This window comes from Barbatula barbatula (genome assembly GCF_947034865.1).
Source record: "Barbatula barbatula genome assembly, chromosome: 17".
In the NCBI taxonomy this organism is placed as follows: Eukaryota; Metazoa; Chordata; class Actinopteri; order Cypriniformes; family Nemacheilidae; genus Barbatula; species Barbatula barbatula.
This window is the reverse complement of record NC_136780.1, coordinates 15,975,997-15,994,510: the sequence shown is the minus strand read 5'-3', so window position 1 is coordinate 15,994,510 and position 18,514 is coordinate 15,975,997. Positions and strand designations below refer to the sequence as shown.

The window sequence follows — 18,514 nt, the reverse complement described above, 5'->3', positions numbered from 1 at the left end:
ACATTCGGACTGCCTTCCATTTTCTGTGTTTTCCGCATCCAGAAAGCATTTTTTGAGGCATTTTGACAATTCAGAGACACCGTACAAAACAGTGCACGATACTAAAAAACGCTTACGGAAATTTCGGACTGTATGTGCAAAGACCTTTACACTAATACATGCTTTTGAAGTTGTAAAATGTATCTTTGGTTGCTAGTTGTAACAGCTCATTCGTGTCATTTCTGTCGCACAGCACGCGAGAATATCGCAGGAACTCGACTGCTGGATCTTCCAGCTTCTGGAGGACCAAAAGACACACGTGAAGCAGAAAGCAAACAGAAGCACCTTACAGACAGATGTGGACACATGGACCTAAATCATTGTGCCTTGGAATGGGGCGTCTTGCAGTTCCATGAGTGACAGTGGCCGTCTACTGTAGGAACATCTGGAACATGCACAGACCTGTAGGACGAAATGGAGCACGAGTGTTTATATTCAGAACTGTAGTGAGCACAGAACGACAATTTTCGTTTTTTGGTGTCAGGCCGGATGTACAGAAACTAGCCATATATCACCGTTAGGACTTATTTTTACAGTGTCATATACAAAACAATGATAGCTTTCAAAAGCCACACATCAAAATGTGTAAATATTATAATGACTGGCCAAATAGGTTTTTATTGCTTTTTCATTGTAATTTATTGAGTTGTCACTGCTTATCTTGTAGAAACGCTTAATATGCACTCTGGTGACGTACCGTTAGATGAGAAGCGAATCTTTTTACTGGCTTTACTGACGTCGTTCATTACCCTCGCACAACCTTTGTGCTTAAGAACGACAGCACTTGATCGAAGTCAATTTAGTGAAATAAACGCAGAACGTTGAGACATCTGTGGATACTCAGTCCAATGTAAAGTTCTTGTATACACAACTGTGGCAGATTTGAGTTAGTCGTCAGTCTTCTGGACTCGAGCATCCTTACCAAAATACCCACGTGCCATGTTGGACTAACAGATCCACTTTAAATCTGATGTACAGGTTGTGATTGTATTTTCCTGTATTGTCTGTATTTGTGACTTAGACGCATGAGATGTAAAAGCACACGTTTAGCGAGTCGTTTAGTGTTTTTAGTGTACGGTTTGAATGTGAACATTGATCCTTGACATGACCCAACAGCATCCGATGACCTGTGTTTGTACCCGAGCAAGTGTCGCTTGTTTTCCAACGGGATGTGAATAAAAGCGAGGCGTGTATGCAATTGTTACGTCATTATTGCATTGTGATATCACACATTAAATCCACTCGGGCCATGTTGCTGTCGTTACACAAAACGATGCTAAGGCTCAACAGACCAGCGTTGTGACGTGTCTTCTGGAGGATTTTCATTGAGGATTCCCTCGAGGACAGCACTCTTAGAAATGTCTTTCTACTTATCACACTGTAGCACTCAAATATGTAAATCTATATTTTATGTTGTACTAAGTTAAGGTACAACTCTTTTAAAATATGTATTGTAGCCAAAACTTCAGCATTATTTGCAGGTGCAAAAGTGATATTTACATTTATGCCTTTGGCAGACGCTTTAATCCAACGTGACTCATTATACTATACATTTGTTTCGGATTACGTATGTAAAATACCTTGGATTGAACTCATGACCTTGCCGTTGCTAGTGTCACGCTCTAACCACTGAGCTACAAGAAATATTGAGGTTAACAAATGGTCTTAATAAAATGTTATTTATATGATATATGAAGTGAAGGCGTTTTCTACAAAGTGTGCCAATATGCAAACATTATGTAATAGTTTTAGTTTAGTTGTTGTTGCTCTTGTGCAGTAGATGAACAACATTATTTATATTATATATATATATATATATATATATATATATATATATATATATATATATATATATACATCAAATCTTATTGCAAAACATGATATTCGACCTCGTAAGGTCGTTCAAACCCTAATTTCTAGTGGATTCATTTACGGCACGGTTGGTAGTCTAGTCATCTTAATGGCGAAGAATGTTCTAGTTTTATTGTGAATCATTCCATGTCTTAACACGAGGTCTGTGGCACAAAGCTCAGCTTAAACCCTAAACAAACAACTTCTCGTGCAGCGTGATGAGTCAACGAGTTGTTATACAAATCAACACCACAAATGTTAAAACAACACACCGCAGGACAATTTCACTCACTAAAGGGATTTCAATAATGATCTCTATGCAGAATCACTTCAGAAAGACTTTATTTAGCATAAAGTGAAGTCTGGTTATTTTCACATAAAGAATTTAAGTGTTTATAATGTACATTGAAAAATGTCACAATCCTTGAAACGGAACTGCCGTAAAGATATTTTCTTTAGGCAATATATTTAAATAATATATGAATATTGTAATATAATAACATAAAATATTGTTTATATGAATATTTTGTTTCTTTATTGTGATTTACTGTGAGTTAAATATGACCTTTTAAGTTTGTGCGGTTCGCTCTAAACGTAACTCATAGACTCTGCATCAATATATCAAAAAATCTGTGCTTTCAAAACAAGCGTCACATTAGAGCCATCCATACCATATGCTCTGTTTTCACATAATATAATGAAGGAAAACCCACATTGCTAAACATTTCTCATTAGCATTCACATTTCTCAAACTGCTTTCATCCATTTGTGTTGAAAGTGAGTCAATTTAAATGTGAGAATCATATATATTTACACAAAGAAATCATGTTTAACAAATTAAAAAACACGTTGGCACTTAGTGCCCATACAAACATTTTTAAACTCACGTTGTCCATCTGAAATTCACATTTAAAAATAGTTTGAAAGCGTACGTTGTCTTATACAGCTCATAGCGTGAAATACAATGTTATACTGCGAGTCTTCATATAAAGTCATATATGTATTTAAACCGATAACATCTGTATATACAATCACTAACCTACTGTGCGTTTCCAAATCGTCACAGACAGATGCTGTCTGTAATTATCTGCATAGAATAACACATGCAAACTGCATTGCACATCAGACTGAAGCTCTTTCATGAGGTCAATGACAACCAACGGTTTTTACCCATCATCATTCTACATGCTTTCTAGAATCCCAACATATTTTGCATAAATTCATGCCGCCTATGTGTCATATATGGGTACAACATATGATTCATAAACACATTTTTGTCTGGAATGGCTGCAGACGGTGGGGGTCACACACATATTTCCACATGGTTACACTTTGTATTTTTGTGTTCTGCTCTCGCTCGGATTCCTGAGCATTCCTCTTAAACTTGCATTTCCAAGTCGCACACCCTGATGATAGAAATCTCTGCACAGACAGATGAGAAACTGATCTTTGGACTCGCTTCAGTATGAACGGCTCACAATGACCCGAGATGTTCTCCTTCTTACATCCCGCCTGGAGACGGGATCCCGTGCTACTGTCATGAGCAAGAGAAATGATACATGTGAGACAAGCACCCGTCTTGTTCTCATGACAGGGTGCATATAACAGTATGTGCCTTTGTCATTGTGCAGTAAATACACGGATGCCTAAAACACAATAATGTGTCCTTAGTAAAATGTCGAGTTATCCTGTGGTGTCTCCAAATAAAACGCCATTTACCTAAAAGAGGAATGTCACTCGCGTCCTCTTACACGGGGTTGAATTTTCTCTTCTTGGCATCTAGTTGTTGTGGAAAGGCCCCTTTCTCTCTCCTTTCAGCTGCCCGATCTCTGTACGTCAGCTGAAATGAACACAAACACTGGAGGACATGCTGTCTAAATAATAAACTACAGTACACAGAAATACCCAATAAGGCGAGATAGTGGTTCAGGACACACTTGGTTCCATCAGAAAGAAGTCTCTCAGTGATGCTTACTTCCATTTCTGATCGATCTTGCCGCTCCGGCTGGGATTGTCTGGCTCTCCTCTGCTCTAGGTTTTGCTTTTTATGCACAAAAAGAAACAACATTGTTTTACATAATACCTGTATGACTATATATTGATAATCTGAAGTCTTAAAGGGACAGTTCACCCAAAAATCTGTCATCATTTACTCGTCCTCGTGTCATTCCAAACCTAACATTCTTTCTTCTGCAGAACACAAAAGGGGATATTTTGAAGAATGTGCGTAACCAAACAGCATGGACCCCCACTGACTTGCATTATATGGATACAAAACCACAGAGACGTTTCTCATGTCCATACCGGTTTTGAACGACATGAGGGTGAATAAATGATGAGAAAAATATAATCCCTTTAAGGGAACATTCTGTGTCAGAGATGCAAGTGATGTCACTCACTCGGTGTAGTTCAGAGAGCTGCTGGTGTCTGATCAGAGCTTCTTTACTGGGGAATTGTCTCATGCAAAGCAGACACGCCAGTTTGGACCAGTCTGTGAGCTTCTCCTCTCTCTCGCCCCCCTCCTCCTCGCTGTCCGTTTCGCCACTGTAGCCCGCCACAAGACCCTGAGAAGGACTCCACTGACGAACATAAAACATGTTTTTAACACCCCAGTACGCTTCATTAGTAATACAAAAAAGATGCTGTAAACAAGGTAAAGATGAGAAAGCAGTGGCACTGTACGGCTTAAACATTGTACGGTAAGTCACACTGGAAAAAACCGCCAACCAAATGATATCATTTAAATGAAAAATACAAAAGTAAAAAAATACAAATGCACCAAACGACAAGGCACAACACAATATATCACAAAACGCACGTCTCTTTCTTCAGGATGTCTCATGTGTTCCATCAGAAGTGGAGGTCTTTCCAGTAAGGCACCCTGTCAGAAACACACCGTCAGTCAGACATGTTCAAATTATGTGTGATGGTACTTCAAGAGCAGGGCTTTGGTGGTCACCTTCATCTCCAGGACGGCGTAACCTGCGTCAGCGCTGGCAGACTCCCGGCGGTCGTCGGATCTGCCCTGCAACCGAGGGTTTGAGCTCACGGAAGACGACCGTACGTTCTCCTTCTGCCTGTTCAGGCTTTTGGCCCATCGCTCCATGTCTTTAGCTATCTGTAAACAACAACTATTTCATCACGGACCACCTGAAAGCAACCTTCATGATCAACTGAACCCTGTTCAGACAGGAATAGTTTGATCGTTTTCCCATCCAAACACGTCAGTAAAGATCACATCATCACCTTCTATACATCAAAGATGAGAAACATTACAGGATTCATTCATTACTTTTCTCTATTTGAGGTTGTACCTGCTGTGCAGTTTTATTCTTGGGCTTGTCCTTCTTGTCTCTGCCATTGTTGGGCGTAGCTGAAGGGTCAGAGCTCATGGTCCCGTCTTCAGATGTCTGCGATGGAGCGGGAACATACGTGCGCTTTTCTCCGTCCCAGTACATGTACTGCAGTGTGTGAGGATTGTAGTAGTACTGGAAAAACAAGACCAAAAAAACTTGAAATATGATCAGTATAGTTTTATTACGTAGAAAGAAGAGTTGTGGATCACGGTTACTTTTAGGCGCCTCTGTCTACATGCTAGGCATCACTTGCACTTTTGCTTAGATTTTGCTAATATCATAAATGTTCATCCTTCCACTCGTGTCTGACTCTGTAGTAACTGTTACCTGTGAGTTTGCGTCATAGTAGAGACCCGTAAAAGAGTCATAATAATAACCGGAGCTCTCATCATATTGATACGTGGACACGTCAGGATCCGCTGGAGAAAGAGGAAACGCATTTCTGAATGATGCAGATTATAGACAAAAAAGCAGCAATGAGAATAAATCAATTATTTTGATTGAACCTCGGGTTGGGGCATCATTTCCACAACAAACAACTCAACCTTAAGGTTTCATCAAATTGCCCCACGAAATTCATCTTTTATTATTATGTTATATATATTAGTGTTAATATATATTATTAAAATGTGTGTTTTTAGGATATAGTGCAATCAACTTTAGAGAGACAAATGAATCCTTTTATTATATTATATAAATGTATTTTTTTAAATATACTTTTATTTAAAATATCCTTTTTAATCAAAGAATGTTATGGTGGAAATGCTTTTTTGCTGACATTTCTTATACGAAGCCGAAGTAGCACCCAGTCCTTTGTGTCACCTAATGCTGGGGCCACACAACACGAGAAGAAAAAGTCCTATAATGTGTGGTGCGCCGTGATGTGATGAAGACAGCACTGACTGTGAACACAGGAAATCTCTTTTGTAATGCTTTTGACAGAACATTGACAGAATAAAGAAAAGGGTTTGTTGAAGTGATAACTACGGTTGTTATACTTCTGTCAGCTGGCTTTCTGATTGGGTATTATTTTGTTCCCCATCACATTCAACTTAGTTCTTGTGTGTTTGTCCTCGGGGATTCCCCCACACATCAGGATTTCTGATCGTTGAATATTTATGTTGAATATTTAAGATTCACGATCAGGGCGGCTCCGATGTTCCAAACCCGATCAGGTTCATTCACTCTTAACACACATCACACCACAGGGAAATCTGACAAGATCATCTTTAGAGCAGTTTAAGATCAGAGAGACTTTACCTAGGACTGTCGGAAGGGGAGAAATCAGCCCGATTATCTTTTGGTGTGGCCCCAGCATAAGGTATGTAAAATACAAAAAATTGTTTATGGGCTTTGTTGTAATGACTCACGGTACTGCTGACACTCCAAAGCAGTTCCAGGTGTGGCCGGTTGGCTGGGAGTGGCAGGTTGAGGTTTTCCAATGATCTCCACTGGCATCTTTACACACACACACACACACACACAATACACAAACCAATTTTCAAAATGTCGCAGAAATAGAACAGTCCATTTCTAAAGCATTCACTCAACTGGAACATTCAGACAATGAATCAGCTCGTGAATGTACAAGAAAAAACTGTACGGCCAATTACCTGATTGTCCTGTGAGGCGGTTGCCGTGGTGACGATCTGCGACTGAGATGCTCGGAGAGACAGTATTGAGGCAGCACCTGCAAATTCAGTTTCCGTGGAGATCGGCACAACTAAAGGTAAAAACACACAATACTCATGCAATATAAACAGGCCTGGTTCAAATAGGACAAATTATTAACAGTTTGTTTGCACGTCAATTTCATTTCCTATAAGCTCAGGGCTGTTCGTGCTTGATGCTTCACCTAGCAGACCTTTTGATCTGCAATTTAGCATTGTAAAATATAGTCAGGTTTTGTAGGATTATTCGTGTTGCAAACCAAAATTATATTTGTATTTGTTTATATTATTTAATAAATATTTCCATTAATTATATAAACACAATTACTTATTATAACTTTATTGTGTTTATAATGTTTTATTGTTTGTTTTCAAGATATAAGAGCAAGTTACTATCACAAAAAGGTTTTAACATAATTTACGTGCAGGCCGCAACAAGATCTTTACCAGATCTTGGGTTCCCCATCTCCAAATTCCCAAACATTATTAAAAATAACACTGCTATACCAACAAATCATATATGTGTTTTACTTCAGATAGACCTTTTACTAGTGAACCGTTCTCGACCAGAGAGAATCTACCTGCTGAGTTATTGTTATTTCATACATCTGCTCACCTGTAGGGGCACTTCCTCTGTTAAGAGTCAGTAATGAGGTGTGATTGGTCACTGCTGACCCTTTAAAGGGTTGTGCCTCTCCACTGATGCCCTGCGCAGCCCCGAGCCCAAACAAAGACACTGCTGCCCCCTGGTGGTGCACGCTGAAATCACCGCTTTGAGCTGAACCTGAGAGTTGAGCTGTCTGTGCGGACAGCAAAAAATGTGTAAAGATCAAAATCATGAATAATACAGAAAATAATCAATCAGCAATAGAAAATGATAAACAAACCGACCTGAGTGACCGCCCATTGAGCTGCAGCTATAGCTGTGCTTGCTACGGTCGCCACACTCGCTCGATTCCCGTCCGTCAGTAAACCATCACTGATAGAGATAGAAACACTATTGACATGTCATCTCATACGCATGAGTGTCCTGACATCGTAACAGCAGGATTTCTTACCGTTTGGATCCCTTGGCAAACTCCACAGAGATGAGCTTTCCGTCGATGGAGAGAGGAGGCTGCAGGGATTGAAGGATCTGGAGCAGCTGTGAAGCTTCCTAAAATACAAACCACACAATGCGCCCGTTTGTTTTCGGCGGACACAACTCCATTTCACAGCCTCATAAGAATGAGCTTATGTCATTTGCATGGTGTTGTTTGCCGTTTGGAAGAACTTTTCAAGCCGCCATGAAACGGACGTTGAGACACACGACTAAATAAGATTTTCACTTCGTGTTCTTACCACAATCGTAGTGAGCTGGAGGAAGGCAAATCCTCGGTTGAGCTGTGTCTGTTTATCTTTGATGAGCCGCACGTTTGAGGGCGACAGGGTAGCGAATGGGACCAGAGCTGACAGAATAGCATCTAATGTGGTGTGAGGTCCCAGGTTCCTCAATATCAGAGCTGAAAATGACAGATGTCAGAATTTGCAGAACAAAACATGACAAGCCGTGTTGTCTAATCAAGTTTGTATTAATCGTACATACATTAATGAAGTATAATTGAATAAAAATATGATACATGTGACTTTATTAAATGTGGTAAACTACTGTTACTGTGCGTTTAAACTCTTCTTTCTTCCATTATTTCTACATTTTTATCATACATGAATATTCTGTCATTGTTTTTTTGTCATTTAGAACATCTGATTGGATGACATATTAGATTTTTTATCAGAATATAAAAATTATACTGTTAAAATTACAACTTATATATATATATATATATACACACACACTGTATGTATATATGTATACATGTAAACTACACAGTGTAACAATTCGATGTTTCGCCCCACCCCTTTAAAGTTCTTGTACAATTATGTGGTGCTTATTATTGTGGTAATATTTTGGGATTTTTTTAATGTAGCATCAATGTGTACATTCTTGATTAATTACGATATATCTGTATATTTCAAATAAACAAAAACTATACACATTTTCACATATTTGTAAAACTATTTTCCAATCGTCACTGTCAGAAAATTCTAGAAATGTCTGTGGCATAGGGAAGGCGGGATGACTCGTTTTTAGTAATTGTCATGTTAAACTGTTGCTTTGTCATTTCTGTGTACGAGTAATAATACATAATATGTATAAATGTGTGAAATATTTGTTATACGTTTATAACAAATAAAATATATATTGAACTTTTTGCGAGTACCATCGATGGTCAAAAAGAATTCATGCGATTTTCAAATACAGCATGTTAAACTTTCTAAAGAAACATTGGCCCATTGGCATTGTGTAATATATATATAATATATGTGCACTCAAGTTCTCATAACCATAACGTGTCCCGATTTGTCCAAGCATAAAAAACAAAATTTCCATGTTAAAATGATGCTTTGTGCAAAGTAGAGAACTAAAACATGTTTATTCTGATCATTTTGTTTAATTAAAATCTTAACTGACATGACGTTTCATTGGTTTCGTGAGAATGACCAGGATGGGTGTGTCAAAGTGAACTTTGTGCAGGACTTACTGTCATTGGCTGCCTCAGCAGCCTGGGACAAGGACGCCATGTTGAGAATTGGAGCTGCAGTCTGATATATGGCAGGAAGGGGAAGTAAACCCTGAGAGGAGTCCTTTAACTGGCCCAAGGGTAAACTCTTTGGCACAAGGGGTAATTTCAGCTCAGCCTCTGAAAGACAACACGAGGGGGCATTAAGTGCTATTTAGATTTCCTCCATTTAAGTGAGTGACTGATGAAAGGAAATAAAACGAGATTCGCACCTGACTTTGGAACAGCACATTTGAAACACTTTTCTCTTCGTTTGAAATTCTGCACTCCACACTGACACAAAGATAACAGGCATTAAAACACTTCACTACATCGATTGTCTCTTTTTTTTGTGAAACAAAGTTACCTTATTGCAAAGCCAGTCCTCATTAGCGCGAGGCTTTGGGTCACTGTAGTGCATAGATACTCGCTGTCCCAATATAGTGAGCACTCTCTAAAAGTGAGACACACAGCGAGAGAAGAAAAAAAGAGAAATAAAAGAGTAAATATCATATTTGAGGCAGACGTAGCACACTTGAGACCTCACATCTCACACAAGAGGGGAGAAGAGAAGAGGGAGGGGGTAACTGGATCGAAGAGAGAGAAGACAGATATCACCATCGGCTTGGGAGGACTCGGAAAGATGCGCCGGCCAACGTGCGGGCCCGGACCCTCAACCTCCCCCCTTCAGGGGAACAAAGAACCCTGCCCACTCCTTCCCATCTTACACATCACACCCAACAAGAAATGTCACAAAATAAAATAAATAGCCACACAGCGACGACAGAACACTGAATGTTCAAGCAAAACAGACAAATGGATCTTAACGCTTCAAAGAAAGTCTGCAGGTATTCATTTGTGACGTCGAGAAGGTCGACAGCCTTCTAAAGAATTATTTCGCTTGCACTTGTGGAGATAAAACATTACGTTTGGTTTTAGAGTTGTCGCTGTAGGTCCTCTTTATAAAGAAAAGAACCGTGACCAGAGCGGTGTCTGAATCTGTGTCGTAGTGCACTATATCGGGTGTCCGCCAAATCAGTGATCTTCTATACTTGCTTTGGATCAGACTTCTTGAAGGGATACTTCACCCATAAATAAAAATTCTCTCATCGTTTACTCACCCTCAGGTTGAGTAAAACCTGTATAAATGTCTTTGTTTTGCTAAACACAAATGAAGATATTTGGAAAAATGTCAGTAACCAAACAGATCTCGTCCTCCATTTACTGCCATAGTAGGGAAAATAAATACTATCAGAGTAAATAGGGGATGAGATGTGTTTGGTTACTGATGTTCTTTAAATATCTTCCTTTGTGTTTAGAAAACACAGAGATTTCTACAGGTTTGGAACAATATTTTTGGGTGAACTATCCCTTTAAAGCTAGTCCCAGACTGCAATGAACGTTTTGAACTGAAAACTTGCCCCAAAACATCTTAAAATATGTCAGTTCCATTGTTTCGTCTCAGGAGGCACACTGGGAATGTTTTTAACTAGGGCATCTTTATAAAAGTAACTTAAATATCCTAATTTAACTTAAATCAGGACTAATTCTAAATTAAGCCTTAATGATGAATTCCGACCTTGGAGACTAGCCGTAATTTGTCACCAATATGCATATATACAACAACCTAAACCCAGGGGTTGCTCCAGGCTTATCTGCATACAAAGTCCCTCTAAACAACCCCACATAATGAAAAAAAAGACTTTATTCCTATTCCGATTGCAGCCCATCTACAGACTCACATATTAGAGGAAGACTAAAAACTGTATGCATCACGTCTGGCGTTTGATGATTCTGACACACTCCAAATCCATGCAGACTCAAACGAGAGCACTGCTGAATAGACGCAGCAAATGCAACCAACTACTGTATTAACACAGTCAAATGCCTGATGATGCCACAAGAACACCTCGTTTCTTAAGGGAATGGCGAATCTGTGAAATCATAAGGAATCCAGCCGAAAAATGCACATATTTATACATACATCCATACACGTGTGGACTTGAAGGTGTGTATGTGTGTGTGCAGTGCGCAGTGACCTGGTTGGTCTCCATCCAGCGGCTGGCCTCCTGCAAGTGATTAAACTCGACGAAGGCGAATCCTCTGCTCTGACCTGGAGACACAGCCATCGCCGGGCCACAATGACAGAACAACAACAACGCAGTGAGGGGTTAGTGTTTTCATATCCAGATAGAAAGAGAGAGAAAGATAGAGAGTGGTGGATAGAGGTATAGCTTTATTCTAACAGTGCTGCAGTTACACTGCCATAACTGAGGCATCTGGTCCCGTTCTTTTTACACCGGTCAGTTAGATGCACATCACTTTTGTTGTGGTCAATTCAATATTGAGTATACAATGACGTTTAAAGGAAAAGTTCATCTCAAAATCAAAATTGTCTTATTCTTTTACTCACCCACATGACGTTCAACATGTTAAGAGAACTTCCAGCATCCTGGGAGCACAAATGAAGATATTTAGGTGACATCCCAGAGATTTCCAGGCCTCCTCATAGACATCATGGTTATAGTAGTCGTCAACGTCCAGAAAAGTACAGAAGACATTGGAAAAAATGATCCGTCCGCTCATAGGGGCTTAATTGACTTTTTGCTTTATGTGCAAAAACAAACCCAAATAACGACTTTAAACTATATATTCTCCTCTGGCTTGTTGTTACCAAAATTTCAGTTTTTCCAGTTTACAGAGTTTTCAGTAAAATTATAGGATACAAGGATATATATTAAATAGTTTCCCCCATTTTCATTGTAAAGCTGTCGTCTTGTTCTGTAATTTTATAGTTTTTGACCGCATTTCGAAAATAAACTGCAAAAAATTTATTTTCTGACAGCTTTGACGCCAGAAATAAACTGTAAAATAACAGATTTTTACCTGTAAAATTACACTTTGCCCTGTTTTTCTTGTAAATTTGCAAGTGTTTTTTCTGTAATTTTAACGTTTTTGACTGCAATTCCAAAATAAATAAAAATCTAAGAACAACAGGAACTTCAAAATTTTTTACCTTTGAAGTGGAAAATCTGTAAAAAGAAAAACTCTAAAAAAAAAGGTGTAATTTTACACAGTGTAATGTTGCGCATTCACAAGAGCACTTCAACGCATTCGGTGGGGGCACTGCCAGCGTTCTGACTGGACAACCCAGAAGGGCAACTCTTGTTTTTTACAAGCAGACACATGCTTTATATAAACTGATCTTCGCAAAATGTCTGATACTTTCGATAATCTCGTGAACGTGCACCACAGACTGACAAACCAGAGGAGAATATAGCGATTAAAGTTTGTTTTGGCACAAAGCATTCTCGTCCCTTCAAACTGAGCCACTATGTGCGGAAAGACCAATTTAACAATGTCTTCAGTACTTTTCTGGACCTTGACAACAACTATTACCATGATGTCTATGAGGAGGCCTGGAAATCCCTCTGATGTCACCTAAATATCTTTGTGTTCCAAAGATGCCGGGAGGTCTTAAAACATGTTGACTATGAACATAAAACAAAATCACACAATTTCGATTTTGTGATTAACATTTCTTTTAAAGTTAAACTGATGAATAAACTTGCATTTCTCGACCCACATGACAAATTTAATCAATTTTTCAACAATATTTTCTGTGTTGACTCTTAAAAATCACATGTGACCCAGGACCACATAACCAGTCTTAAGTAGCACAGGAACTTTTGTATATAGCCATAAATGCATTTTATGGGTGAAAATGACTGATTTGATGTAAAAAATCATTAGAATATTCAGAAAAGATCATGTTCCATAAAGATATTTTGTAAATTTGCTTCCGGAAATATATCAACACTTTTTTTGGTGAGTTGATGCAGCAAAACTGGAAATTTCTCACTCAATTTGGTATCTATGTAAAGTTTAGAATTTCTGCATCTACTCTACCGACAAGCAAAACTGCAAAAAATAGAGAAATGTGAAGAAACTGATTGTATTTGATGACTTGTACTGGTACCGCCAATATATTTGTAATATCCCATACTACAACACAACATGTCAATTGCATTCATATGAAAGGTTATATATATATATATATATATAGGGTTTATACTTTTATATTTGAATGCCACAGAACTTATTTTTTGTCCTTGTTTTTGTAGTCGCTGTGACTTTTCCAAATGTTCTGTCTGTTCAAACACCAACGACAGACAACTCGACATCCATTCTCTCACATAAAACACTTGCTTTTTCGCTGCGCGGATATTCGCGGTCTATACAAAAGGCTTCATAAGAATCTATTGTTTTTGTTCTAGAATGTTATAGCGACGAGTATTCGCATCGAATATAAGGGCCATGCGAATGGGACTTAAGACTGGTTTTGTTCTTTAGGGTAACATATGATCTAAAAGCATTTGCTTTTATCATTTTGTAGACCAAAATATAATAGTGCAAAACATATCACTTGGAATGCACAGTAAAAAAACAACATGATATTTCAAAACCTTGATAAACAGAGTTCTGAAGTTGAAACTAAACTCTTCGTGTGTGTGTGTGTGTGTGTGTCCCCAGGTGCAAAAAAAGCATATAAATCTCACAGATCGATATTTTTTGAAAATCTAAAAATGCTAAATGTTTTCGATGATCTTTAAGATTAGGGGTAGGACATACCATATACAGTTTGTACGGTCTAAAAATCCTTACACCTATGGACTGTCCCCACAGAGATTATAAACCAGACATGTGTGGGTGTGTGAGAGAAATGACTTAAAATATCAAAATAAGCAAATGTATTACATTTACACTTTTTCATGTTTAATAATATTCAGACTAAATCTGAAACCAGTATGCATTGTTTCCCATTGCAGACAAAATAGATTTCTGAAAAGAACACATCTGAAGCATAGCTATTTTATCACAAAACATTAAGTCTGGCACTGATGTGAAAAGCTCTTTTGCACATACATTTTACATGTACGTCAAATCAATCTGTCAAAATCAAAGATTTCCTAAATTGCGTTAAAGTCTTTTACACATAACCCAACATATATCAACACATACAGGGTGGAAAAAATAAAGGAAACATCTGATAATGCATTAACTAGGACCTATTCTATAGCGGAGGAATCATGTTCTTTCAGATGTTCTCAACAGTGAGCTGTGCGTTATCACACAATTCAGAATCTTTCCGCTCTTTGAGCAGTGACGGTGGGTAAAATGTGCGTAGCAGGGCGAATTCAGAGCTCCTACAGACGATGCAGACAATGACATTTTCATCTGGTAATATGCCGGGGGGCATTGAAGGGATCTGACTTGGACTTGTTCCGCAGGTATTATCACCTGGTTTAACAGGTGTAACAATTTTTCAGGCATCAGACATACATACATAAGAAAAACCTTGGCGTTTCCTTATTTTGTCCACCCATTTGGTCCAAACGTGTTCATCAAAATAAGCTACAGTATATCCCAAAGTGAACAGGTCTCAAACGCTGCTCATGTGATGGTCAACCACACTTATCTTCTCAGCACAGGATAGTATACTTACACAGTACAAAAACATCCACATATTCCGAAACAAGAGCGATCAAAGATAGATGGAAGAAGAGGACTGTGTATGCACGTGTGATGTTTGTGCTTTTGTGACATTGTATGTGCAAATTGTCTAGATAAAGATAACACGATAAATCTCCGGATAAAGGAAAAAAAACAAATCACAGAAGTGGAAATAAAAAGATGTGATGGCTTAAGCGAAAGAGGGGTTAAGAAAACATGTGCTTGAAGGTTTTATAGCACCGGCACTTAACAGTCCCAGCCAAAACCCACCTCAACTACAATAGGAAGAAAGTGAGAAAGAAGAGATGGCCGGACTTGTAATAAAACACTGAATGAGCCATGTTTTTGAAGGCGGTGAGAGAAAGACTTCCGAGGTCTCCATTACTTTATAAGGGGACCATTAGAGCAAGCTCACCTGAAGACTTGTTCCTCATGAGGCGAACCTCCCTGGGCTGGATCCCCTGCTCTTGGAGCCGACCACGAATCTAAAGAGCGATAACAAGATGATGTTTGTGCAAAATCCATGGTTTGGCGAGACGGTGCATTCATTCCTGAAAATGTACAAACACGGGAGGCAGCAAACCTCGTTGACGGTGGCGTTGGGTGGGAGCATTCTCAGCATGATGATGTTGCTAGGTTTCTGCGTCTGTTCATTATCAGACCTGTAGTCTTGGTCATGTGGTTCCGACTCATCCTGGGTCATTTCCAGAGCATGGTGGATGCTTCCATCCCTTAGTTTGTCCTGGACCTGGTCAGGGAAGCCCTAGATCAGAGAAAAAACGTATGAGGTTTAGCTTACGTACCAAAGCTTTAATAGATTTGGATGTCACGATCTTACTTGTCTGTGACTGATGTGTCTGGAATATTTGTCTTCATCAGCACTCCATTCTCCTACATATTCATCCTGAGAGTTGTACCGTCCCCCGAGTCTGGTCCAGGTGTTGTCCTCTAGCACGTCTTCTCCATCTGGAGTCTGATCAAGATACATCTTCTGCCCGGACCTAAACGACGGCGTATCCCTCCGGTGCGCATCATCCGTTTCATACTCGCAGTTTTCATCATCTTGCTGGAATCTTAAATTGATGTCCTTGCTTTGCGAACCACCTGGTTGGTTACTCGAGAAATTACTTGAGGAAAAATTACGGATGTTTTCCTCACGCCCATGCGATCTTGTTAAGCTGCTATTCTGTCCCAAACCATTTTCCTGTCCGTAACCACGGTAGTCCATGTCCCTGTAATCATGATCATCAGTCTCTTTTCCATAGCGACCCAAGCGGTCACCGCGGCCACCCCTATGGAATAAAGAAAGATAAAGGACGGATCTCGCACAACGGAAATGTTGTATTATGGCTATTCATAATTGAGAAAAATGTTCATTTCAACTTGGTTTTTATTGTGTTAATATAATGCGTTCGGTTTCATGAGCCGTTTCCTGATAGCACACATACATCTGGGAGACGTCTATTTGATGCATTTACATCTGCAAGACGTTTTATGTAAGCTGTCTAATAGGATATATAGAAGATATTTAGGAATGATGTAAAATAGGGATGCACGATAAATTCCAGCCATATCGGTATCGGACGATAAACGGTCATTTTCAATGTAATTGGCCGATAATAAAATTCTGGCCGATATATTGTAGCCGATAAATCATTTCCTCTGGTTAAACGTCTTCAGCTGCACGCTGCTCAGTTAAAATTCAGTACAGTTCTGTCTTTCTGTCGTGATCATTCACTAAAATATTAGCAAAGCATTGTCGGTAGGTACAGTATTTATGAATGTGTAAATTATAGGAACAAAAGCATATTGTTTGAATCAAACTGCTGTATGTTTTTAGACCTGTAAGACTTGAGGCTATCAAGATCATTGTTTGGGGTTGCGCTGGAAGAACATCTATAATTTGTTTAATAAATAAATAAAAATACCAGAACAGTTTCAAGGTTAAAGAACGGTCTTCTAATGTAAAGAAAGCTTGGTACATGATTTTCAGGAGAAAAAACGGCAACGGTTACCTTGTTTTCTGCAGTGAACGTTTTCAAATAAAAGCAGTTGTCCCCTTTAGTTGGCTTTTGTTTCAGTCTTGGGGAATTTTATATAAATAATTAGATACTGTATAATCGACCATATATTGACATATCGGCGCATCCCTAAGGTAAAACTGCTCTTTCAAAGACGTCTACCAGATGTTTTTACGCAGCAGATGTTTTCTAGACATAGCTGTGCTATCTGGTTAATTAAGAGAATATAGTTTGTCGAGATTATTCAAGATAAACGCTTAAAATTACACCAGTCACAGCAACTGAAATGCAGACTCCACACCATTCATTCATTTGCGTTTTAAACAAATGTTGGCGTTTCGTTGAATTGATGTTGTTGCATGTTTCAGGTGTACATAAACACACGCTTGGATGTTTTACATGTGACTGTGCATCCATAAGAGACCCTTGACGTACCTTCTCTCATAATCCATGTTTCAGTGCAGGTCTGGAAAAATGCTTCAATCTGCTTCATTTACAACTGTTGACAAAACACAACAATCAAGCCGTCAGGTAAACAATTAAACACAATCTGAGTTTATCGATATACCGTTTAAAGTTTGACAAGAGTCCATGTGATGCGTTGCACTGGATTGATCAGACCCGCAAACTGCATGTTCTTTCCAAACCTTAAACAAACAACAACGCTGTCAGGTCTGATACACACGCTGCTGTTCATCGGACTGATCTCTTCCGCAGATGCATAAATGACCCTGACACCAATCAGAGGGTCAATATGTTTATTAAAAATGATGCACGATAGGTTTACGTCACACACCAACAGTCAACAAAAGTCATACCTCTAAATAAACATAAACATAAACATCTCAAACTGACGAGAGCGTGTGTGCTGACTGCAGTTAGAAACAGTCCGGGGTTCACGCGCTCGCGTCCGGAGTGCGCAACTGCAACCCGCGCGACAAGTACAAGCACTACAAATCGATACAATGTCGAGCCACTGGCCTTTTAAACGACATCATTTTAACTACACAAAGGAAATGTGCAACACTCGCTTACCTCCGTTACATTACCAGCGTTACAGCATTAAAATATATACAATGCGTGACGTTTGACGCACAGCTCGGTGTGAGAAGATGGCTCCAGTCCGGTGGGCGCGGTCACGGCGCTCAACCTGATTGGCTCAAAGAACTCCCGGAATAAAATACGCAAATCCATTGGACGTGATATAACCACCCGTATGACCTACTACAGCCGCTACAAATTAAGAGACCATCACACATTTTTTTATTTAATCTGCGTTTCTAGATCTATCGTGGTCATTCCAGTTTGAGTAAAACAAAATATACCAAGAGTGACATTGAGTCGTCCAACAGAAATGCGAAAGAGTGACAAAACAGTGATAACAATCCAATGATTAATTTCTTTCCTACATACACGTGTAAATGTGTTGCATTGCTTAAAGGTAAACGTGGTCTTGTTTGTTT

The 18,514-nt window shown here is 39.1% G+C and overlaps 2 protein-coding genes across 5 annotated transcripts in view; one reads left to right on the top strand and one right to left on the bottom strand.

Moving 5' to 3' along the window:
* frmd4bb (FERM domain containing 4Bb) overlaps nucleotides 1–1,235 on the top strand; it is a 45,551-nt gene extending 44,316 nt beyond the window's left edge. For both annotated transcript variants that reach the window (XM_079477956.1, XM_079477955.1), the window contains exon 24: nucleotides 233–1,235. The gene's annotated coding sequence lies outside the window, so the exon portion shown is untranslated. The remainder of the gene's footprint in view (nucleotides 1–232) is intronic.
* A 975-nt stretch (nucleotides 1,236–2,210) lies between these two features.
* On the bottom strand, nucleotides 2,211–18,229 carry rbm10 (RNA binding motif protein 10). Of its 3 annotated transcripts, XM_079478342.1 has the most exons (24): nucleotides 18,087–18,128; nucleotides 17,620–17,698; nucleotides 17,487–17,550; nucleotides 15,869–16,322; nucleotides 15,614–15,793; nucleotides 15,446–15,515; nucleotides 11,556–11,629; nucleotides 9,884–9,970; nucleotides 9,750–9,810; nucleotides 9,499–9,657; nucleotides 8,258–8,418; nucleotides 7,975–8,072; nucleotides 7,808–7,895; nucleotides 7,533–7,716; nucleotides 6,860–6,969; nucleotides 6,617–6,704; nucleotides 5,574–5,665; nucleotides 5,205–5,378; nucleotides 4,850–5,008; nucleotides 4,709–4,771; nucleotides 4,290–4,469; nucleotides 3,866–3,931; nucleotides 3,610–3,730; nucleotides 2,211–3,424 (listed from the first exon to the last, which is right to left on the bottom strand). In XM_079478342.1, exons 3-23 carry the CDS (start codon nucleotides 17,501–17,503, stop codon nucleotides 3,638–3,640), a joined length of 2,658 nt encoding a protein of 885 aa, XP_079334468.1. In that variant the 5' UTR covers nucleotides 17,504–17,550; nucleotides 17,620–17,698; nucleotides 18,087–18,128; the 3' UTR covers nucleotides 2,211–3,424; nucleotides 3,610–3,637. The 3 variants fall into 3 exon arrangements, with proteins under 3 accessions (XP_079334468.1, XP_079334467.1, XP_079334469.1); XM_079478341.1 differs by lacking the exon at nucleotides 17,620–17,698 and having other exon boundaries at nucleotides 18,087–18,229; XM_079478343.1 differs by lacking the exon at nucleotides 17,620–17,698 and having other exon boundaries at nucleotides 3,289–3,421; nucleotides 18,087–18,203.
* Between the last annotated feature and the right edge of the window lie 285 nt (nucleotides 18,230–18,514).

Coding starts and splice junctions, on each gene's coding strand:
- rbm10 (XM_079478341.1), bottom strand. Junction 7,896..7,974: donor TTTGCCAAGGGATCCAAACG/GTAAGAAATCCT, acceptor TATCTCTATCAG/TGATGGTTTACTGACGGACG. Junction 4,470..4,708: donor GACATCCTGAAGAAAGAGAC/GTGCGTTTTGTG, acceptor TATGTTCGTCAG/TGGAGTCCTTCTCAGGGTCT.